At 50.2% G+C, this 24,249-nt stretch overlaps 1 protein-coding gene across 19 annotated transcripts in view; it reads right to left on the minus strand.

Moving 5' to 3' along the window:
- Positions 1-24,249, minus strand: part of PRPF40B (pre-mRNA processing factor 40B) — a 46,466-nt gene that overhangs the window by 7,529 nt on the left and 14,688 nt on the right. For 5 of the 19 annotated variants that reach the window (XM_088662882.1, XM_088662881.1, XM_088662887.1 and 2 more), the window contains 19 exons: positions 22,600-22,710; positions 20,952-21,072; positions 20,834-20,864; positions 18,298-18,465; positions 16,991-17,093; positions 16,150-16,214; positions 15,728-15,892; positions 13,922-14,030; positions 13,550-13,700; positions 12,397-12,605; positions 10,984-11,098; positions 9,143-9,234; positions 7,949-8,065; positions 6,853-6,990; positions 5,487-5,582; positions 5,175-5,255; positions 3,867-3,969; positions 3,014-3,075; positions 95-223 (listed from right to left, as the gene is read on the minus strand). In XM_088662882.1, the coding sequence (XP_088519008.1) occupies positions 95-223; positions 3,014-3,075; positions 3,867-3,969; positions 5,175-5,255; positions 5,487-5,582; positions 6,853-6,990; positions 7,949-8,065; positions 9,143-9,234; positions 10,984-11,098; positions 12,397-12,605; positions 13,550-13,700; positions 13,922-14,030; positions 15,728-15,892; positions 16,150-16,214; positions 16,991-17,093; positions 18,298-18,465; positions 20,834-20,864; positions 20,952-21,072; positions 22,600-22,710 (2,166 nt within the window). Of the gene's footprint in view, positions 1-94; positions 954-3,013; positions 3,076-3,866; positions 3,970-5,174; positions 5,256-5,486; positions 5,583-6,852; positions 6,991-7,948; positions 8,066-9,142; positions 9,235-10,983; positions 11,099-12,396; positions 12,606-13,549; positions 13,701-13,921; positions 14,031-15,727; positions 15,893-16,149; positions 16,215-16,990; positions 17,094-18,297; positions 18,466-20,833; positions 20,865-20,951; positions 21,073-22,599; positions 22,711-24,249 lie in introns of all 19 variants that reach the window. The other 14 variants (XM_088662885.1, XM_088662883.1, XM_060272122.2 and 11 more) reach the window with 7 other exon arrangements.

A 24,249-nucleotide genomic window follows, 5' to 3' on the forward strand; every position in this document is an offset into this window, starting at 1 on the left:
ACCTCACCTTGCCGCCGCCTCCCCACTTCCAAATCCTTCTTGCCTCTTCCCACCCACCATCCCTGGTGCCGTTTGATTTCCTGCCAAGTCTCACCCGCTCCCTCCTGGTGCCCCGGGGAGGGGAGTGGCCTCTTCCCTCAGGTCGCGGAGGGGCCTTCTCTCGCTCCCACTCGTCTGGTCGGGTCGGGTCCTTCTTGTGCTCAGCTTCGCTTTCAGGGCTGTTCTGTAAAAGAAGCAGCTTGCAAACTCGAGGGCAAAAGGGGCCTGGGCTGGGGCAGCCGACGGGGGGCAGCTAGCGGCCCAGCCAGCTCAGCGGTGACCAGCCCAACATAGGGGAGAAGGTGGCAAAACCGGAGTGGGCTAAGGCAATGCAGAAAAAGACTACAGACAAGGCTGTGAGGAGTCTGTGCTGAGACAATCAATGAGCCTTAACTAGCTGTCAAGTTGTGTTCTGGACTCAAGTGACCCTGCTTCTTTCTGGATCCCCTAGTAATGTGGTTGCTGCTGCTCTGATCAGAATCCAACAGTACTGCTAACCTGAGGCCCTCCTGTTGGAGTTCTTGGGACTCCAATTCACATCAGCGGCATCCAGGATGGAGCAACAGTCAGGGGTGATGGGAGCTGGGAGCCCCGTGGCATCCGGAGGGCTGCACAGGTTTGCCCACCCCTGATTTATAAAATCTGTATCTTTGACTACAAAGTTTCCAAGGTGGCCGACAACATCAATGCAAAATATAAACAAATAAAAAAGACTACACGGTCAAAAGAAAAGAGCAGCAAGAAGCAATAAGAACCAGTGGTGGTAAAAACCTGGGCAAATAAAAACACTTTTAATTTTGTGCCTGAAGCTAATCCAAGTTGAGCGTCAGCTGAGCCGCCTCTGAAAGAGAACAATACAGAGCAGAAGGGGCCACTGCAGAAAAGGCACTGTTGCTGTCGTCACCACTTGGCCTCTAAATGTGGGAAAAGGATACAGATATTGAAACCTTTACTCAGAAACTCCTCTGGCTTGAGATTTCATAAGGCATTGCCCTTGTGCCTTCAAGTACATCTTTGCAATCATAAGGTCTAGAATCTTTATTTGAAAAAGATAAAGCTGAGATGCTCAGGATGCTGCCTTTTGCACCAGATACTGAGTAATGTGCTTGCGTCATCATAGAACAAACACACAAACACTTCTGACCGCAGAATCATGAGGGCATGGAAAAATTTTCTGATTCTAATCCCTTTTCCCCGTGCTCCAAAGCAAAACACTCCCTCACATTTTACTGCCTGTGGATTAAAGCACATAATGTCATTTACAGTGTGCCAAAAGCATGCAATAGATATAGGAAAGTGTTAATAAATGAATAGTTGGCTAATGGTACCTAAATAGTTCTGACTAATGGTCCAAGGACACGTGCTATAACCACATTAAAAGAAAACATAGGTGTTGTAGATCAGCTGTCCTGATCCTCCAAACACGAAACAAGCCCAACCCACTGGATTTTCCAGCAGTCTCTGAAGCACTCGGGGCACTTTCAAGCACAGAACTTTTATATCAGCTCAGCTCACCTGAAATAAAAGTGTTTTTAGTGGAATCGCAGTTCACACACTCAGCTGGCAACCTTTCTGCGTGCAGGAATCAGATGCAGAGAAATCAAATTATGTACAGGTATGTCTGTGTACGTCTGTGTGTCTGAAGCCTGCAAGAGTGCAGCATCGAATGACGGCTCACATATGGATCTCTATGGGCACATTCCCGCCCTTTTGACTCTGCAGTCACACAGGTCTCATTCTCACACACACTTATGTGCCAGTGCATCACTTGACTTTGTTCTACACAATCCTTACACACTGGGTGATTTGACAGCAGAAGATGTGAACTGCTTACAACTAGTGTGGCCTTAGTGCATGTTCTCCTTATAGGACTGGACATGTGATGGCTCCTTTGCAATCCCACAAACAGAACTTGCGAGTCACCATGCGCTTCAATGGACTCAGTCCACACATCCAGCTGTGTGCCATCAAGTGATGAAATATCAAGTGATATATGTGGCATGAATCAGCCTCCATCTCCTGCTTTATGCAAATGCTGCCACTTATTGTGTTGTTCATTAAATGGGAGATGATGCCCATAAATACAACATAATTTTGCACTGCGTACAACTATGCATCCTGAGAAATTTAGCTTTCTTTCTTTTTTGAAAAAAAGAATTCCTTAAATACTGCAAATATATACTCAAAATCTCAAAAAGCGCGAGAAGTTGGGGTGGGGAGAAATCAAGCTGGAATTCTTGAGGTGAAAGGGGCTTTCATAGCACGTTGACCTTGGTTCCAGACACAGAAACATGAGTAAACAGCAACAAAGTAAATGATGCAGCTAAGAAGAAAATCTGCTTAATTCACGCTACAGAATCACAGAACTAGAAGGAACTTGGGAGACCATTTAGTCCAGCCTTCTGCTGGACAGTCGCAGGGCTCTTGCAGCTGCAGCAGCCTCCCTGGCAGATGGATCGTCCAACCTCTTCATTAAATGCCTCCAGCCAACAAGAGCTCTTCACCTCCTGAGGCCGGTCTCACTGCCAAACAACACTTAATTCCTGATGAAACTCCTCTAACATGGAGCCGACATTGGCAACTCCCTGCCATCACTGTCCATTATTGGTTCTATGTCTGCCCTCAATAGAGAAGAATGAATCCTTCCTTCCTTCCTTCCTTCCTTCCTTCCTTCCTTCCTTCCTTCCTTCCTTCCTTCCTTCCTTCCTTCCTTCCTTCCTTCCTTCCTTCCTTCCTTCCCACCCAGGCAATGACCTGCTTTGTGTGCCTCCACCCCTGGGACAAAGCCATCCAGGTCACAGAACTCCACTTCCCGATCGGTCAGCGTGGAACACACCTGGCCTTGCATCCCTAACAGATCCCTCCCCCTCAACGGTCCCCGGAGACCTGGCATTGGACGTATTGCTCCAGCCCCTTGCCTCACCCCCACCTGTCTCACCCGCGTCCTGCCATTGCTTGCTGCCATGGGACTCACCGATTTGTGCCTCTTTTTCTTGCTTTTCTTCTTCTGCCTCTTGGAGCGCCTGGTGCTGTGCTCTGTGGGCAGAGGGGGCAGAGGGGGGGAGGCACAGCATGAGGGTGCTGCTCCCTCAGGGGGAGCAGGCAAAAGAGCCAGTTTAGACAGACGCGCCTGCGGGCAAACCTCCGTGGATCCCTGCCCATTCCACACTGGCTGGATTCGGCAGGTAGGCGGAGGGGTGGCCAGGGTGTCACGTGATCTGCGTGGGTGCCAAAGCCCCCTCACCAGTGCGGGATTACCAAATAGGTGAGAGTGAGCACTGGCCTATGGGCCCCACGCATTTTAGGGGCCCCGCCCCTTGGTTTATTAAAATGGTTGGTTGGTAAAATCACAAACATATTAGGAGATAATTTGCAAGGGAGCACCCCCTGAGGTTTTGACTGCCTAGGGGCCTCCACGGGCTGGGTTTAATCCAGCACTGCCCCTCACACACAGCGAGCGGGTTTCTGTATACCAAAGGTGGGGAACCTCACACACGGCCCTCCACGCCTCTCCTTTTGGCGCTCGAGACATTCCCCACCTCGGCCTCCACTTCTTCCACCTTGTTGGACTCCATCCTCGTACCATATTAATGGCTCTTGATGTCCTCAGTGGAGAGATGCCCATGTAGAGACCTCTGACTTTTGCATGGCTGGCCAGCACCCTACTATGCCGAAAGAAGGGTGACACCCCATTGCCTCGCCCCCACCCAGGAAGGTGGCCCACTAGGGAATGTGGCCCTCAGGCAGAGGAAGCTTCCCCACTGCGGCCATTACAAGAACGACAGTTTGAATCAGCTGCTTGGCTCCACAAAATGCCCCGCTCTTACCTGAATCAGGTGACGACGATGGTCCTGAACCAGCCGATTCCGAATGGTTTCGTTTCTTGTGCTTGGCTGTGCGATGGGGGTGGTCTGAGCCTGACTCTGAGCCCTGAGGGGGAGAAATTTGCACTCGTCCGTCACCCACTCCCAGAGGGAGGGCAGACTAGCACTTAGGAAGCCCGGCATGCCATTTAATAAACCACAGGACATCACAAGGGCTTATCACCACAAGTAAACACCAAGCATGTCAAGGAGGAAGGTCTTAGGCTAGCTCACTCCTTTCTGCGCCCATTTCAACCTGGCCTGGGAGACCCTGGTGGACCCACCTGCCGCTTCTGAAGAGACCAGAGACCGTCTTGCTTGTGAGCTCTGCACAACCTGCTACTCAGGATGCCTGAAGACTATCTGGAGGCTTTGTGTGGTCAGGATTTGACCTTGGAGATGCTTATTTTTTACTGTAACTGGTTTAATGTCTTTCTATCTTGTTAGACCTTTTTATGAATTATGTGGGGATTGCTTAATTTTACTGTATATATATTGAGATGCTTTCATTTATTAAAACGACTTAATTTTGGGCTTTTGTTGTTGTAATTATTTAAATCTTATGTAATTATATAAATCACTGCCAAGAATCCTAGGGTGATAGAATGGACTCTGTGTTTGCTGTGTGGACACACATGCCAGTTTTGGATAGACAACTCCCTGCAAGTGAAAAATCAAGGACTTCCATGAAAAAGTCCTAAGCTAGTCGGCTCCTTTTTGCTGATACAGTGGTACCTCGCAAGACGAATGCCCTGCAAGACTAATTTTTCGCAAGATGAATGCGTTTTGCGATTTCAATGGAGACTCGCAAGACGAAGTTTCCTACGGCGCGCTTCGCAAGATGGATTTTTTCGTCCCATAGGGTGCCTCGCAAGATGAAATTTTTTCCCCATCTTGCGAGGCACCCTATGGGAAACCGCACTTCAATGCGTTCCTATGGGAGCCGCTTCACAAAACGAATTTTTTGCTATATGAAGCGACTCACGGAACGAATTAAATTCGTCTAGTGAGGCACCACTGTATTTCTTTTTTAAAAAATCACAGGCAATTGTGTATATGGGGGTGCAGTCCATTCTACCACCTTATTCCACTGCAGGTGTAGACCACTGGGTTTCTGCTTCTTGCTGCAAAAACACCAACACGGACTGAGAGATTTAATAGGACGGGGGAAGAAGACTCGTTGCCATTTGGCTTTGACGAACGTGTCTCACCACCCTGACTTCAGTCACACACACCCCTCCATTCCTTCCCTCCCTCCTACCCTGGTCTCACCGAAGCAGACCGCTTGCGATGGTGCTTCTTGGGCTTCTTGGTATGTTTCTTGGCCTTGGCATGGAAATGCTGGCACTCGGACTGTGGGGAGAGAGAGACAAAGAGAGCGGTGTCCATCCAAATTGCAGGGGAAAAAATCCCAAGCTAGCCCTTCTTCTGGTACAGTCTTCCTGGCTTGCTAAATTCTCCACCGCCTCTCCTCCCCACTACTTCAGCCTCTCATCATCAGGCAATCCCACCCCACAGATCCCCATAGCGGAAGTTCCCGCTGAGGCTCAACCACTCTGACCCTCCCAATCAGTCCCTGCTCACCTCTACTAGTTGCAGGAACTCACGAAAAAGGCGGATCCGCTCTGACTCCAGCGTGATCTGCTCAAAGGCTACGTTGTTGACAAACCGCTCTCGGACCTGGAAAGGAAAGGCAAAAAGGGGGGTGGGCATGTTGCCGGAACTGGACATGGAGGAAAGAGTTCATTTCCTTCATGAGCACACTTCACCCCAAGTATGAGATAAGCCAACAGGGAGCAAGGTCAGCCAAGCCAGCTGCTATGGCAATGGACTTGTACCATCTATATACATAGCTGCCAAGTTCTCCCCTTTTTAAAGGGAAATTCCCTTATGCTGAATAGGCTTCCTCGCGAGAAAAGAGAAAACTTGGCAGCTATGTCTATATAAGTGATTAAGGCATGTCAGCTCAGTACTCAGTCAGTGAGTCTGTCCGTGAGTCGGAGTCTGTTTTATGTCTTTAAGCTGCAGCAATAGAGATAATTTGTGCTTGTATATCTGTATCTGCAAAGCCTACAAGCTGTATGTATACATCAATGTTTGGAACTGTCTTACTGAAGCCTTATCCTCTACAGCAGTAAACTATTTTGGACCTTAAGCCTCTGTGTGGTGACTGGAGCTGGAGGCAACTTCTACTGCGTGGGTACCTCACCTCAGATTCCCAACAGGATATCCTAACCCCTCCTCCTCAGACAGGAAACGCTTTAGGTGCTTCACACAAAAGTTGCAAGATTATTCCTGATGGAGGGAGGCATCCAGTGGCAATGAATGCCTGCAGTCACTAAAGTGTTTGCATCAACTGCATTAAGACAAAAAAGTTTTCTAGGGAAGATCAATCAACTTTAGGTTTTGGAAACAGTCATTCCCAAAGTGCATGCTGCAAAAAATGAAAATAAGTAAAGGTTTCCCATGAGGCAGAGAGCAGCCCACCCACAGAAGAGGCATGCTGTGTCTTGGCACAAGTCACTGGTCTGCTTTTGTTGCCTTCCAGTCGTCCTCAACTGGGGGTAAATAACACTGCTATACACTAGGTTTGATAGAATCACATGATCACTCTTGATGCAGAAGAATTACCTGCCCTCCAAAGGAGGCTGCCCAATGCACCTCTGCATGTGTCAGTACACTAGGCTTTTGAAAGCTGCCTTGTGCAGAATCAGACCATTGGTCCCCTCTTGCCCAGTATTGCCTATACTTACTGGTGGTGGTTCTCTGGGATTTTAGACTGGAGCCTCTCCCAGATCCCCAGAAATTAACCTGGGACCTCCTATATGCAAAGCATGTGCCTTATCTCTGAACTTCAGCCCTGCTCGTTTTCCTCTCTGGTAGTCTATTCATGCGACTCTAGATAAAGGCAGCTGGAGCTGGTCCTGCAACCGAGCGCAGAAAACCTCACCTCATCCCAGGCAGTGTTCGGTTCCAGTGGAGGAGCTGCCTGGCGCAACATGCTCTTGAATGCCGCCTCCTTGCGCCGCATCTTGCGAGTTTCTTCCTTCTCCCGTTCACGCTCCCGTGCCTCAGCCTTTTCCAGCAGCTGAGGGCAAGGAAGCGGGGAGAGGGGGGCATCACCATAGGGCATTCCTCTTATCCTCCACTTGCCTTTTATCACAGAACCCGAATGGCCCTTAGGGATCTCTCCCATTCCTTGCACTGTCTGAGCAAAATTATCCTCCTTGCCAGATCAGGCATAGGAACATACAAAGCTGCCTTGAACTGAATCCGGTTATTGGTCCATAGGCTCAGTATTGTCTACACTGACTAGCAGTAGCTCTCCAGGGTTTCAGACTACAGCTCCCATCATTCCTGACAACAGGCCAAGCATTCTGGAGCTGATGGGAGTTGGGACAACATTGAGATTACCACTGTTCTGCACCCCCCACCCCTAGCCCAGCATCTTCATCCAGTGAATCCCAAGTCCTAGTATGATGAAAGAGGGTTGAGGGTATCCTGCCGCCTATGATGTGCCCCTACAGTCTCCACTGCTCCCAAGGAACATTTATTTGGAGCCAACAAGGGGCCAGTCACTGTATTGAAGGGGCATGTTGGCCCCTGCCTTTCAGATGCACTTAGCCATTGGAAATTGTGCTGTACATCTTGTGCAAGCAACGCAGACTCCTCCAGATAACCTATTTATAGAGCACTTATCCTGAAATGCTTGCACACAGCTTATGCGGAGATTAAGACTACTGAGGATTATTAGTGTGGTTTTCAGCCAAGATGTTATTGCTACAATGTGCATTCATCCTGATTTGCTTGTGGGATATTTCCATGGCTCCCCATTGCTCATTTGTGCATCCCACTTTTTTCAACGCATTTCCCCATCACTTTCCAAACAGTAATCAGTCCAATTGTTTTTTCTTGTTTTTGAAAGTGGAACTGACATGTGAGAGCGGCAGATCCCTCTAACTCATTTTAATCGCACAAACTGTATGCCCTGGAATCCCTCCCCCTGACAGTCTGGAGGCACACCGACTGACCCCTGCCCTACTCACACTGTTGAAAGTCAGCTTAATGTTGCCGGCATCCAGCGTGGCAGCACGCTTGTCAAAACTGATGACATGGGCGAAGTCCTCAAAGGTTGTGTTTATTTCTACGCTGAAGCTCCGGTCCTACCAAGGAGAGATTTTTTTTTGGGGGGGGGGACAGGGACACAGAAGAGAACAACAGAATTAGGAATTCCCCTATTTCCCTCAGGTGGCGCTGTGGGTTAAACCACAGAGCCTAGGGCTTGCTGACCAGAAGGTCGGCGGTTCGAATCCCTGCAACAGGGTGAGCTCCCATTGCTCGGTCCCAGCTCCTGCCAACAGTTCGAAAGCACATCTAAGTGCAAGTAGATAAATAGGGACCGCTCCGGCGGGAAGGTAAACGGCGTTTCCATGCGCTGCTCTGGTTCGCCAGAAGCAGCTTTGTCATGCTGGCCACATGACCCGGAAGCTGTCTGTGGACAAACGCCGGCTCCCTCGGCCTATAGAGCGAGATGAGCGCCGCAACCCCAGAGTCGGACACGACTGGACCTGATGGTCAGGGGCCCTTTACCTATTTCCCTCCAAAAACCACAAAGTATCAAGATAGCCTGTTCCAAATCACTCTCTCCAACATCTGTTACAGGTCAATTTTCACTCATTACTTTTTTTTAATTCAGAAAAAGTAAAATTGACACAAGGTAGACTGTACAGTCGTGCCTTGGTTTTCAAATGCCTTGGGAGTCGAACGTTTTGGCTCCCAAATGTTCGGAAACCGGAAGTGATTGTTTCAGTTTTCGAATATTCTTTGGAACCCGAACGTCCAACGCGAGCTTCCTGCAGCCAACGCGAGCTTCCTGCAGCCAATCAGAAGCCGCGCCTTGGTTTCCGAACGTTCTGGAAGTCAAACATACTTCCAGAACGAATTCTGTTCAACTTCCAAGGTACCACAGTGAAACTGACAGAGATATGAAAACATGGCAGATTTTCTGCTTGTGAAGGAATAATGTTTGAAATGACACTATGGATTCATTGCCAAGAGAAGAAGCTTGTGGAAGAAGAATCGTGATTGCACACAGGGAGAAGGCACAACCAGTTCTGGGATCATGGAGAGAAGCACAGGTTGGGTGTCACCACTGGGATTCAGGAGAGGGAGCAGTAGACCAGGAAGAACTGATGTGTTTCCTTCTCTCCATGTCCCTCCAATGCACAGTATGGCCACACCTTCAGAATGTCCTTGATGATCTTCTTTTCATCATGGAAGCGGGCCTTCAGGTCTTCCACGTAGAACTTGAACAGGTCCAGTGGGGTGGAGCCTGTGAAAGGGGAAGGGGAGAAGAACACATCCCGTTAGTCACGCCTGCTAAAAGGAAGCTTTTTAAGACGGTGGCTATCGAACTGCCTCGGGATTCCTTGGAAGTTTATCAGCGGCCCAGTAAATGGCAGACAACAATCCCTGGTAGACCAGTACCAGTCCCCCGTCTCACCCAGAAATCTGCAACAACAGAAGAACAGGAAAGTGTGTTCTCTAACTCACTCTCAGTTCAGGCCAGGTGAAAGTGAAGAACCCTGTATCAATGGAAGACCTTAGAACACGGGTGAGGCAGGGGTGGCTCCTCAAGATACTGCTGGACTACAATTCCCATCATCACTGACCATCAGGGCCATGTTGGCTAGAGCTGATGGGAGCTGAAGTCCACAGCTTCCTCAACCCCTGCATTAAAAACATTCTCCAGAATCCTGTGCAATGTTACAGAGATTCAGCAGCAGAAAACTCCATGCAGGAAATGTATCCCCCTCCCAAAAAGCCAGGGAGTCTGAAAAACACTGAGATAAGATAAGTTGCCTTAAAAACTTGAATGAAGCTAACTCTGGCTCAAGGGCTTCAAGCATCAATCTTCATGCTGAAGATCCCAGGTTCAATCCTCAGTGTTTCCAATTAAAAATCTGAGGGCTAATTAGAATCTAATTAGAAATGATGAGGGCTGGCTCTGGGATCTTCAACAGGCTAAGCATGTTCTCCTACCTCTGAGTTATACCCTCTGAAAACTAAACTAATAATAATAATAAAAAAGGGACAGAACCTAGGAATGGAAGCTCCCCAAACCCTCCACCCATCCCTTTCCTCCACTGAGCACTTTTCATTAGCAGAAGAGCGCTTTTTTAATCCCATGAAACAAGCCATGTTGACCACCATAAGAACAAGAGAGAAGACAATGGTCTGTCTCTGGAAGCAACCATTTTTACTGATGCCCCATGCATTTTGGAAAGGGTTCTGTCACAGTGGCCGGAGTGGGCTACTTCAGAGTAACGACGCTACGCAGCTCTGCATTTTATTCTTTTATTGGTGCTGCGTATTTACAGTGCTGAAGTCATTGCTATTTACACGGAGTGATGTGGTCAGTCGGTTTCAGAACCTCCGAATGGCTTTTGGCGTGTCTTTCTCCAACACAAAAGCTTTGGCAGACCCATCCTCTTTCCCCTCCTCTTTCTGCGTAATTCCGGAGTTGGGGGGATGGGTCTCCCCCCCTTATTCGCCCCTTCCTGTCCCACCTGGGACCCTGGCTCCTCTACCTTGCCTGAGCCTCGGCCCCGACTTCCTGCTTCCCCACTGGCATCGGAACTCTCTCTGCTTTCCCCTGTGCTCGGGGATGGGCTTGAACTCAGGAGGGGAGGGACTTCGCGATATCCCCTGTCCCTCACAGGTTCTTTCCTCCTTCGGGGGCAATTCCTTGTGGGTGTGGAATTGCTTTCTCTCTTTTGTTTTTGTGGTGCTTTTAAATCCCAGCCGCACTGACAAATACCACTCTTCACAGAAGTTGGACTACGAACGTTCTGCGGTCGACAGCTTTATCTTCCCATTGGTTAGCTGGAACGCCCATCTTGTCACATCAGCTCAACTAAATCACTACCAGGAGCACAACCCAATGTAAAAATTCACCCGCTCCTGTGGAACCTTTTTGTGTGCCTCAGCTGGTGCTCTCTCTTTCAACACATCCCCTTTGGATGAGGGTTACTATTGGGAAGGGGGTGGGGGCAGGGGCTCCTGTCCATCGTCTGCTTACCAGGCTGGCCCAACATGTTGGCAAAGCGTCTGTCGGTGCTGAGGGAGGGGTACAGCTCCATCCAAGTGGACATGGAGTGCAGGCGGCCACTCTCGTGAAGCTCGTCCAAGAAGGCCTGAGCAAGAAGCAGCCTGGTTATTCTACGATAGAGCGAGAGAGATCGGGGAGTCAGCCCCTCCCCCATTTACAGGCCCTGTCGGGGGCGGGGGCGGCCCATGTGCTCCAAAGCAGGCCCGAAAACCCCACATTCCCCCTATGCATGACAAACACAGATCATACTGGGAGGGGGAAGGGCTGTTTTTTTTTTTTAAGACCTCTTCTCCAAACGCTTCCTAGGAAATCAGGAATACTTTTCAGGTCAAAGCAAACACTATCTGTTTCAAGAGCATGCAAAATAGGCTCTGCCTTTGCTCTGTTGCCGAACCATCTTAACAATTTCTTTATCCTCAAGATCAGGGGATGGCAAGGTTTACCCTGCCTGCTTACCTTCCAAGTCCCGGACTGCAGAATCCGGGACCGGCAGCCGTGTGACACCGGAAGTTGCGTCAACGTAACTTCCGGTGTCGTTTTGCCCTTCTATGGGCACCAAAAATGGCCGCCACCGGCTTCGAAAGTCGCTTCTATGCATGTCAGGAAGTGCGTCGACGCAACTTCCGGTGTCGCTCCGCCCATCTATGGGCACCAAAAATGGCCACCGACAACACCGGAAGTCACGTCTATGCACTTCCGGACATGTGTAGATGCGACTTTTGAAGCCGGCGGCGGCCATTTTTGGTGCCCATAGAAGGGCAAATCAGAAAGGAAAAAAATGGCCGCCGGCAGGAGAAAATAACGAAGAAAAACGGGAGACGAAGTGATACAGGGGACCACCGGGAAAAGGTAAGTAAAAACGGGGGGTTCCCGGGGAAAACGGGGTACTTGGCAGCAATGCCCGCCTGGGATGGTTCACTCAAGCTGAGATCCCTCCGTGGGCCGGATTGCACACGCGCATGAGTGGTTTAGCACAGCGCGCGGTGGCTCACCAAGCGGGCGGCTCATGGGCCAATTAAACGACCCCCGTGGTCGCTAGTGGCCCATGGGCCTTAGGTTGCCTACCCCTGCTCAAGATGATTGCAGGGACATAAAGCAGCAGACGATTACAAATGCAGCTACAAGAGAGAAGGTATGAAGCTGCCTCATTCCCATCAAGCCCTTGGTCCATCTAGCCTAGTCGTTGCCTACTTTGACTGGCAGCAACTCTCTGGGGCGTTAGGCAGATGTCCCCCCAACAACCCCAGGCAGGAACGGAGCAGGGACCTTCTGCAACCAAACCATGTGCTCTGCCCTTCCGCAAGGCTGCCTCCCACTTCCCAAACAGGAGCTGAGGGTTCACCCCCACTGATCGTGCCACCCCTCCCCCCGAGCTGCAGCTACCTGGAAGGCTTCCCTGTTCTTGCGCTGCTGGCGCCTCTCCCGCAGCCGGCCGCGCTCACGTTCCTCCTCCTCCTCTCTTTCCAGGGTCCGGATGTGCTCCTCAAAGCAGATCAAGGCATCCTCCTTGTCCATGTCTGAAAGAGGTGGGAGGGGCCCGAGCTCAGCTGGGCAAGAGGGTGCAGCACTCTGGGCCAGCAAGGTGGGGCAGGCTACAGCACAGGGAAACAGGGAGGGGAGTCTATCATCTCTGGCTGGGGGTGGATCTGGGTGGGGAGAGAGGCATGTGGTGCTGGAGGGGGGTGGGGTGGGGGTGGCAGCAGCAAGGAGAGCCAAAGGCCAGGACATCTGTGCACTGCTTCTGCGCTTTATAGACCTAGAACCAATGTTTTCATGACTTCTGGAAAGCACAGCAAACTCAAAACAGGTCACAGCCAAAATGGCCACACCAACATAATACATTTAATAGGTAAAGGTAAAGGTAAAGGGGCCTCTGACCATCAGGTCCAGTCGTGTCCGACTCTGGGGTTGCGGCGCTCATCTTGCTCTATAGGCTGAGGGAGCCGGCGTTTGTCCGCAGACAGCTTCCAGGTCATGTGGCCAGCATGACAAAGCTGCTTCTGGTGAACCAGAGCAGCACACGGAAACGCCGTTTACCTTCCCACCGGAGCAGTCCCTATTTATCTACTTGCACTTTGATGTGCTTTCGAACTGCTAGGTGGGCAGGAGCTGGGACCGAGCAACAGGAGCTCACCCCGTTGCAGGGATTCGAACCGCCGACCTTCTGATCAGCAAGCCCTAGACTCTGTGGTTTAACCCACAGCGTCACCTGGGTCCCAATACATTTAATACAAGGGGTTAATCACAGTATTCAGAATTTAGGATTTCAGGGCCTCAGGGCCTCCCTTTGTTTTATTCATTAACAACATATATAGATTTGGATATCGATAGCTTTTTCCCACTTGTAAACTGAAGGGCTCCACCCCACCCCGTTAGTGAGTCTTTTTCTTACTGGTGTGACATTTTTGCCGTGCGCACAGAGCCTCATAGGAGCCCCTGTGATTCTGGAACTTCCACCTGGGAGGGGTGTGCATTCGCCTAGGGGGCTTTGTGCGGGGGAAAGAGAGAAGGACTAGGAAGGTGGAAGGTGCCTCACTTTGCAGGTCTTCATCCTCAGCAAAACTGGGGTTGTCCATGAGGAACTGCTGGGCTTCGGACCAGGTGGTCTGGAAGCTGACCCGGCTCATGCTGTCCAAGATGCTCTTCAGAGCCTGGATGTTCCTCTTGCGCAGCTGCTTGGCATGCTCCTAGGTGGGGGGCAGAGGACAGCATTGGGGGATGGAACCCACCCCAGCAGGGCACTTGGCTTCCTGCCCCCAAGCTCCGGGAGCCTTCTCCATTATGAGGACTGGGGAGGTGATGGGCAGGGAGGGAATTCTGGGAGATGGAACACCTGGATTCTATGCTTTGCCGCAAACAATCAACCACCTCTGCCTTCCTTTGCTCGCACTCCTTGTTTTTGTTTTACCTTCTCCTTTTTGGCCAGGAAGAAGAGAACGTCATCGTAGATCTCCTTGCGGTCGCGCTCTGGCACCACAGCCCACACTTCCAGCTCCCCAAACATCTGCTCAGCTTTCCTGGGGTGACAAGAAAAGAAAGGAAGCAAGCGGCAGGGGGGTGATGCTGCTGCAGTGTGGTCAGGGGGGGGGCGCATGCACACAGAGGCCCTCTGCCGTGGCCACAGCCAGGAGCACCAAGCTCGATTCTTCTCTCTCTCTTTTTAACTAGTGCCGAGACGCTTATTCCCACATTACACGGAACACAGGTACAAGTGTTTGTGTGAAAGGCTGTGCGCTTGCTGATTTGTTCAGCTCAGCTAGTTGTATACAGAGGTACATAGGCTGTACGCTTGCTGCACGTCAGATGCAAATAAGCGTACAAGTTTAACTGCAACATGTGAACACTCCTACTGGAACTGTGGGGAAAAGCAGAGCTAACAGAAGCTCTGGAGCTTGAAAGGGGAATTTTGCAGGCTGGAGCTGGGACTTATGCCCCGTGATCTGCCACAGAAGGTATGTGTTTCTTCTTCAGGCACCAAAGGGAGCAGGGGCATGCAACAATGTGTTGGATTTTTTTGAATAGTCAAGTTACTTTAGAGCCGGTCTAATGTAAATACTGTCTGTTTAAGAGAAACAGGTGCCGGTGATTTCTGTTAATTGCTCACAGGCGTGGGCTCTGCTTCTTGTATATAAGGCTCTGCCAGAAAGTCTTCTGCATCTCTTAGTAGATCACTCTCTCAGTTAAATATCTCTCAGTGTGATTTAATTCTCAGTTTAAGTGATTCCTAGTTGAATCTCAGTAAGAGGGGCTCAGAGTTTAAGAGATTCCCAGTTGAATCTTAGTATGAGAGTTGCTTAGTTATAAAGCTAGTTTGCTGTTAATTCTTGGGGAGTTATGTGGGAGTTTGTGGGAGGTTTGGAATGGTTTGAAGGTTGGAACGTGGGTAGATAAAGCTGCTAAGAGAGAAAGCATTTATCTTTAGTTTAAAGTCTCTTTAGAGTCAGTTTGTTTTTCAGTTAAAGAAACCCAACCGTTTGTATTTTCATCTGTATACTTTTACAAGTGTGCAGCTAGTAAGGGGTTTCATATAAGGGAGATAATTCCCTACGCTCTTGGTGGTGTTTTCTTAGCCAGGTACAAGTACACTTCACTGCGTATACTCTGCGTGAAGTGTACTTTAAAGGGCCGCTGTAAACTGGGATATATGATTTAGATTAAGCAAGTTTCAATACCCAGTTTTCTCCTATATTACTCTTATTATATATTTTATCCAATACAATGGCCCTCGTGATTGGCCAGGCTTAATATCAACAACGGGCAGTAGGGGCCTTCTCCCTTGCCTGGCCAACAGCAACCAGAAGCTACCTCTGCTCTGAAATTCAAACTCCAGATTACTCGGCATTTCCAGTTCAAGCCCCCTCAGTTCCACCAATGAGGACTCTGAGCTGTAAAATGATCCCACCCTCCTGGTCTAAGCTTGATTGATGGGTTATGCCAGACCCCAACATGGAGCCTAGACCATGATGACTTGCACTTGACTCTACCCATTGGTTGGGCAGACATGGGGTGACACCTCCTCTGCCCAGGGCCAATCAAATCAGACTCAGAACAGGGTGGGAAGGGCCAGGAAGAAACCTGCAGGTATCCTAGCTCCCTCCTTGAAGAGCCTTAAAGGGCCCCCCTACTCAAAGAGAACTACCGCACTGGGATCCTGTCCCTCTGCAACAGCCCTGCCCCCTGCAAGAAACCCGGCTGCAACTTTGTCACCCTCTACCTGTAGCGGGTGATGGAGCTCATCTTGCTGTGCTGCTCCAGGAAGCGCTGCAGCTCCTCTTTGGCTTCCTTGGCCCGGAGCCGGGCCTCTTCCTTCTCCTCCTTGTCCCGCTGAGCCTTGTAAGCATTGAAAGCCTGCTTCTTCTCGCTCGGCTTGGGCAAAGCGCTGGGGCACAATGCAAGAGAGTCATCAAGGGTTGCTCTCCAGAGACGGCACCCATCCGTGACAAGGGGTGAGGGAGGATGGGGGCAGGAGTGCTAGGGAATTCCCAGCCAGACAACACTCTGGGCCAGGAAAAGTCTAAGATTAGCTGGACTTTTTCTCTTTCCTACAACAGTCAGGATTTCTAACTGTGCAGTGAAGCAGGCTGGGGGCTGGAATGACATTGTGGGGAAGGAAGGGGCGTTCGTTCCAGACTGTACCTGAACCGCGGGTCGGTGCTAATGAGCTTCATGGCCTGCTCCCACGATGCACTTGCTGGGACACCCTGGAGCCAGAGAGCAGCAGCATTTCAGCTAAAATGGCACCACCACCTTCCCACCATAGCTGCCAAGTTCTCCCTTTTTTAAGGGAAATTTCCTTATGCTGAATAGGCTTCCTCGCGAGAAAAGGGAAAACTTGGCAGCTATGCTTCCCACTCCAGCTTGACTGGCCCCACCCACTTCGCCCCTCATCTCATAATAATAATAATAATAATAATTTATTATTTATACCCCGCCCATCTGGCCGGGTCTCCCCAGCCACTCTGGGCGGCTTCCAACAGAAAAATACAGCACAATAATCTATTAAACATTAAAAGCCTCCCTGAACAGGGCTGCCTTCAGATGTCTTCTAAAAGTCTGGTAGTTGTTTTCCTTTTTGACATCTGTTGGGAGGGCGTTCCACAGGGCAGGCGCCACCACTGAGAAGGCCCTCTGCCTAGTTCCCTGCAACTTGGCTTCTCGCAATGAGGGAACCGCCAGAAGGCCCTCGGTACTGGACCTCTGCGTCCGGGCAGAATGATGGAGGTGGAGACGCTCCTTCAGGTATACTGGACCGAGGCCATTTAGGACTTTAAAGGTCCGCACCAACACTTTGAATTGTGCTCGGAAATGTACTGGGAGCCAATGTAGATGTTTCAAGACCGGTGTTATGTGGTCTTGACCAGTTAACGCAATCGTAGTCAAGTTTTTGCCTGGACTGTGCCAATCCAGGCTATGTGTTTGCTCGTTCCTCGGAGGGAATCTCTGGTCCTCCAGCCCACCCACCTGCCCCTATCAGTACCTTGTCCTTCAGCAGCTCCTTAAAAGCTTGTTTGGCCTCTTCCTTGTTGCTCCAGGCATTGCCAGTGCCACGCTCTTCCTCGTCTCTCCGGACAGGATCACCACTGGCCCAAGAAACAAAAAAAACCCCCAAGGTTCTAGATTCAGGTAGGTAGCTGTGTTCAGATACACTGAAGTCAAAGGTCTGGTGACTTCCGTTTCAGTGTATCTGAAGAAGTGTGCATGCACACGGAAGCTCATACCAAGAACAAACTTAGTTGGTTTCTAAGGTGCTACTAGACAATTTTGTAATTAATTTTTTCATTTCAAAAAACCCAATAAATCCGGGTCTTCCCTTCTCACAATGGCCAGCCAGATGCCTGTGGGCAACTCACGAGGAGGACCTAAACTCAATACTTCTGAGTCCCAGGTCCATTCCACACCTCTGATACTGGATGCAGTGCCCTGCCATAATGGGAGGTACAGACACCCCCCCCCCCAACTTCCACACACAAGGCTTTGTGGATTCTATGAGCTTAAAGCTGAAATAAAGTGATTTGGATTTGTGGACGGGGGTGAATGGATATTAAATAAGTTCTACTTCCTTCCCTTTACTCCCGCCCCCCCCCCACACCCTCCCCAACCTCTTGCCAAAGGGTGGAAGCTTCAGCATCCTTGAAGGGCAGGAACTCACCAGCCCCTCCCTCCATGGAGCCAAAGAAGCGGGTGCTAGAATTCTAGCCTGTACCACTTCCGGCAGCTGGGTGGGCATGTCATGTTGTTGTTTTTCTTAATGCACCCTAATAACAAAATAAAACCTCCCTGTTTGTACGAATCCAGCACATCAGGAACAGGGCTACACTCAACCTTTTCTCTCTGCTGTACTAGGCTTTTATACGCCCCCTAATGGGAATATTAAAACCAACAACCAGCCCACACCTCCTGCGCTACACACACAGCAAAATGACACACTCCAGAGCTCTACCACCTCCTGCAATAGTGTGTGTGGAGGGGAAGCTGTAGGCTTATTTTGCAGGAATAGCATACCACTCCCATAACAGGTTACCATCACCCCCAGCTTGGTGTTCCCTTTCCAATTCCCCAAGGGGGGGGGGACTCCACAAACCCCCAGTTTGAAAGCCAAGCCTGGATGGGGGAGCCTGTAGCTGTCTATGTGCTGTGGACCACAAGTCCCATCATCCTTGGCCATCAGCCACGCTGGCTGAAGCTGATGGCAGTTGGAGTCCGTTCCCCCCCCCCCCGGCAAAAGACCCAAGGAGGCCTTAATCTTAATCCCACACCCTCTCTGTCCCCTGCCCCTCATGTCACCTGCTTGCGATCTCCTCCTCAGCTACAGTCGGCCCGCCCTCAGTGCCTGCCGTTTCCTGTCCTTCGATGCCCCCGGTGCCTTCTGTGTCTGAGGTGGCTGCGGAGGATGGGGCGGGGCTCTCAGGGCCCGACGGTGGCGCCTCTGGTTGCTGAGGCTGCTGTTGCCTCCTAAGGAAGGGGAGAAGATCAGGCTTGGGAACATTGTGCGCCAGAACACACACAGAAGAAACTGGCACCCTTCATACATAGCTTGGTGGTACTTCTGGGTCCTTCGCTGTCCCTTGAGGCTCAGGTGCCCTTGGTGACATGGAATGCCTTCCATTAGCTTTGGCTGGTGGCCCAGCTGCGCCCCTATCCGGACAGGGACAGCCTAACCCAGGCATAGGCAACCTTGGCTCTCCAGATGTTTTGGAACTACAACTCCCACGATCCCTGACCACTGGCCCTCTTAGCTAGGGATCATGGGAGTTGTAGTTCCAAAACATCTGGAGAGCCAAGGTTGCCTATGCCTGGCCTAACCTGTCTTCTATGCTCTGGTTATACGTAGGGCTGCCTCTGAAGACAGTTCGGAAACTTCAGCTGGTGCAGAATTCAGCAGAGCAAGACGGTTTGAGCATATAACGCCAATTCTGTTCTGACTACACTGGCTGCCAGTTAGTTTCCGCACCCAATTCAAAGTGCTGCTTTTGACCTAAAGGTAAAGGTAAAGGGACCCCTGACCATTAGGTCCAGTCGTGGCCGACTCTGGGGTTGCGCGCTCATCTCGCATTATTGGCCAAGGGAGCCGGCGTACAGCTTCCAGGTCATGTGGCCAGCATGACAAAGCCGCTTCTGGCAAACCAGAGCAGCACATGGAAACGCCGTTTACCTTCCCGCTGTAGCGGTTCCTATTTATCTACTTGCATTTTGACGTGCTTTCGAACTGCTAGGTTGGCAGGAGCTGGGACCAAGCAACGGGAGCTCACCCCATCACAGGGATTCGAACAGCCGACCTTCTGATCAGCAAGCCCTAGGCTCAGTGGTTTAAACCACAGCGCCACTTGGGTCCCCGCTTTTGACCTATAACGCCTTAAATGGCTCAGGACCGCAATACCTCAAGGACCGCCTTTCCCCATATAAACCAACCCAGACCCTGTAATCATCCTCTGAGGCACTTATTCATGTGCCTTCTCCCATAAGAACAGGTGTCGGCAACCTTTTCTGCCCATGGGTCGGAGGATTCCCACGGACTATCGTCCGTGGGCCGGACATGGGACACACAGGCGCAGAAGCGTTTTCCGGTGCTGCGCTGCCCATGTCCGGAACACCGGAAATGCCTTCTGCACATGTCCGCGGCTGCGCAGAGCGATTTCCGGTGCTGGCTGCCCATTTCCAAAATGTCCAGTGTGCCAGAAATCGCTTCTGTGGCTGCGTAGACGCAATTTCCGGCACCATTGTGCCGGTTTACTGCAGCGCGCAGGGGACTTGCCAAGCGGGTGGCTCGGTTCACAGGCGGCCCGTGGGCCGGATAAACGGCCTCCATGGGCCAGAGGTTGCCGATGCCTGCATAAGAGGTTCGGAGGGTGACCACATGAGAACAGGCCTTTTCTGCATTGGCTGTATGTAAGCCATTCTGGGAGCCATTTTGGGCTGAAGGGCAGGGCACTAATGCTCTAAATAAATAAATAGCTAAATAAATAATTCTGCCACCTGCCAAAGAGATCTTTTCTCTCATTGGCAAGGGCTAGAAGCAGGGGAAAGAGAGAAAGAGATGCTTTAAGGCCCAAAACGGCTTCGGCCCAGTATACACGAAGAAACGTCTCTACCCCCATCGTTCTGCCCGGACACTGAGGTCCAGTGCCGAGGGCCTTCTGGTGGTTTCCTCACAGCGAGAAGCAAAGCTACAGGAAACCAGGCAGAGGGCCTTCTCGGGATTGGCACCCACCCTGTGGAATGCCCTCCTATCAGATGTCAAAGAGATAAACAACTACCTGATATTTAGAAAACATCTGAAGGCAGCCCTGTTTAGGGAAGTTTTTAATGTGTGACATTGTAATGTATTTTAATCTTTGTTGAAAGCTGCCCAGAGTGGCTGGGGAAACCCAGCCGGATGGGCGGGGTACAAATATTATTATTATTATTATTATTATTATTATTATTATTATTATTATTTATTATTTTATTATGAACAAGGCTGGCACACCATAAAATAGGGCCTCTGGGAGCCTTGGAAGTCTCAATCACTGTGGCTCTTGCTGGAGCCTCTTCTGGAGGTGGAATGGACGTTTTCAAGCTGCTTGCACTGGCCATAAGGGCAAGAACAGGGTCTGGGACCCTCCAGGGGTTGCTGGCCTCCAAATCCCATCAACCCCAACCAGCAGAGCCAGTGGTCAGGAATGATGGGATCTGGAGTCCCAACAGCTTCCGTTACCCCTTGCTCTCTCTAAAAGCAACTTCAACACAAGAAAGTTAGTTTTTTGGATGCTGAATAATGGACCCGATGCCAGATGGTTAAGCATCTTCCTTCCTCACGTGAAGCTCCTCCACAGGGACTTACTCTGCTTCTTCTTCCTCCTCCTTGATCAGTGCTGAGGAAACAAAAGGCAGAGGGTGGTCACCATGGTGACGCTTAAGGAATGGCAGCCTAATCACCTCCTGGCGGCCCAGACCCTCACCTTCAATGTCATCAAGGTCACGGGGACGGGTCCAGCGGGACTCCTTGCTCTGAGTGTTGTAGTAATAAGGTTTCCCGGTCTCCGAGCGGTACTCACGCCAGGGGCAGTGCGACAACAGGAGCTGAGGAGGGAGAGAAAGGACCGCCTTAGGAGCTGCCTACACTCTCCCTAAAATGGAAGAGGTCTGGTGGATGGTGACAAGGTTCCCTCATGAAAACCTTCCACCCACACACACTGTCCTCTGTTTGCCCGTCATAATCATGTTAACACTTATACTTAATCATAATCTAAATCATAGTCACATTATCATAAGTTCTATGAAAGAAAAGAAAAGACTCTCTAAATTTCTTGTACATATTCCTGCATAGTTATTCTAAACACAGCCACGTTCTATGTGTAAAAATACTGAAGGGTAAATCCCTGTGTATAGTGTGGTGGAAGTGACAGAGGATGTCAGTCAACAAGGCTTCTTCTTTCTTTTTCTTCCTTGTTTTTCTTTTTTTATTTTTCTTGTCTTTTTCTTTTTCTTTCTTTTTCTTTTTTACTTTCCCCTATAATCCATCTCCTTTCCTTGTTCTTTTCTCTCTAAACTTTTCTTTTCCTATCTTGAAGGTCAGATATGTTTCTTTGGATTTTAAACTCAGAAGAAAGAAATTGAATACATTATAAATATTAGCTCTTTAGGTATGTGTGTATTGTGTATGAGTATGGTATGTATGTGTATGTATTAATCTTTGTTCATTCTTTGTGTGATGTTTGTATGTAGATGTATCATTCTTTGTATTATTTTTTGTACAATAAAGATTAAAAAAATAAAGAGGAAAAAAAGAAAAGAAAACCTTCCACCCCACCCCACCCCACCCATCCACCCTTTTTAAAAGTCAAAAGGACCACCTGTAAATTTGTGTGTACTGTATGTGAAGAAGCCAACGCCCAACACACTGTCACAGCCCAGAGTGACCAAGAGACAAAATGCAGGACGGGGCTAAGCAGATGGGAGCAGGCAGGGGTGTCAGTAATTGGGGCACAAGAAGACAGGAACAAGTTTCACCTTGGCTGCAGTGGTCTCCCCCTATTTATTTATTTATTTATTTATTTATTTATTTATTTTTACTATCCCCAGAATGTGCAAATGGTTGCTATTCACTCCTATGGGATAGAACGATGTAGTGAGAACCAAGCCTCTGAATACCAGTTGCAGGTGGGCAGAGTGCGCCTATTCTCGGGTCCTGCTTGTGGGTTGGCTGCTGTGGGAACAGGATGTTGGAGTTGGTGGACTACTGGCCTGATCCAGCAGGCCTATTCTCATGTTCTTTCGTACAGCCCTCCAGATATCTGGTGACCTGCTATCGTGTCTCCTCTTAATCTTCTCCAGGTGAAACATACCCAGCCATTTCAACCATTCCTTGTAGGATTTGATTCTGAGAACCCTCAATGTGCTTTTTCTTTGGGCTGCTTCTTAGTGAGCTCACAGGATTCCCGCCACCCCCCACCCCACCCCCACCCCCTTTGTCCCTTAGCTCCTATCTCTGGTCCGCTGTCCTCCGCTCCTCAGCGTTCAAGATAACTCAACAAAGAGTAAGGCATCTACGTTTTGAATCTTATGTAATGCTCCACCCCACCCTGCAAAGCTAACTAGGGCTCTCACTTCTGCCTTGGACTTCAGCTCATCTGGCTTCTCCCAGCTTGACTGTTTGGTTTCAGAATTGTAGTAATAAACTCGCCCATCTGGAGCCCGATGCTCAGTCCATGAAGGCTTCTGAGGAAAAAGAGAAAGAGAAGAAGAAGAAAATGGGACACTTTGCAGCAGGTTCCTCTTGCACGGATATCTTACAATCACACCATCTCAAAAAAGAAACTCGAACTGGGCAATTTTTTTTTTAAAAAAAATCAGTATTCTGAGAATATCTGCTTCCATTTTCAATAAATAAGTAGTAGTTTAAAAAAGCAAGTTTCTAGCACCTGTGATTATGAAGATAGGGTTCAAACCATGTAGGCAACACCACGAGAAAATCTCTTAAGTCTCAGAGTTGTGGGAAAGGCTGTCTAGTAATAAATTTCCTATAGTCAAGAAGTTGGGGGGTTTTAGCACCCTGGTTAAACAGAGCCTAGGGCTTGCCGATCAGAAGGTCGGCGGTTCGAATCCCCATGACGAAGTGAGCTCCCGTTGCTCGGTCCCTGCTCCTGCCAACCTAGCAGTTCGAAAGCACGTCAAAGTGCCAGTAGATAAATAGGTACCGCTCCAGCGGAAAGGTAAACGGTGTGCTGCTCTGGTTTGCCAGAAGCGGCTTTGTCATGCTGGCCACATGACCTGGAAGCTGTACGCTGGCTCCCTCGGCCAATAAAGCGAGATGAGCGCCGCGATCCCAGAGTTGGTCACGACTGGACCTAATGGTCAGGGGTCCCTTTACCTTTACCTTAGTTTCTTTACTGCTTCCCATAAGAACCAGAATAAATTATACAAAAGAGGGAAATGAAAACTAAGCTGACACACTGTATTTTGCTTACAAATATAAGCAACCACACTTTGTTTTCTTTCTCCATTCTATATCATCAACAAAATACCCCTTGCAGCTGCGAGAGACCCTTCATCTGGTGCAGGAGCTTCAACCATCACATACACATGCAAACTCCCCTCCCCTCCCAGGGCCAAAAATACTCCAGTTTTGTTCCTTGTTTCCCAGCTTCTATTTGGGGATTTGCTTTTGCACAAATCCAGAAGATCCAGCACTAGAGGAAAAAGTACCAGAGCAGATTGCTCTTCAGTCTCTCAAAACAAGGCCCAGGAACATGAGCACAAGGTTTCTGGGACAAAATACCCATGAAGTTACAATGCAGGGCCGGCCCTACCTATAGGCTGGGTGGCGCAGGGCACCATGGCGCCGGCCTGCCAGCAGGGCGCCACGAGCTGCGCCCGCCCGCTGGCCGGCCGGTCCGCCGCGCAGCTGCGCGCTGCGCCCACCGCGCTGGGAAACGGGGTGGGAGGGCGCCGGAGAGATCGCTCTGTGCCTGCCCGCCCGCTTGCCGCACAGCGCGCTGCGCCTGCCCGCCCACCGCGCTGGGAAACGGGGCGGGAGGGCGCCGGAGAGATCGCCCTGTGCCTGCCCGCCCGCCCGCCGCGCTGGGAAATGGGGCGGGAGGGCGCCGGAGAGATCCGGCGCACCATGGCACGAGGGGCGCTTAAGACGGCCCTGTTACAATGCCACCATGCAAGGCAGGTGCTGGTGGCAGCGGCAAAGCACAAGCCACACACAGCAGATGCCCACTGGCAGGCGTTCCGTAAACCACTTTCTACAGT

Source organism: Zootoca vivipara, chromosome 2 (genome assembly GCF_965207765.1).
Source record: "Zootoca vivipara chromosome 2, rZooViv2.hap1.1, whole genome shotgun sequence".
Taxonomy (NCBI): Eukaryota; Metazoa; Chordata; class Lepidosauria; order Squamata; family Lacertidae; genus Zootoca; species Zootoca vivipara.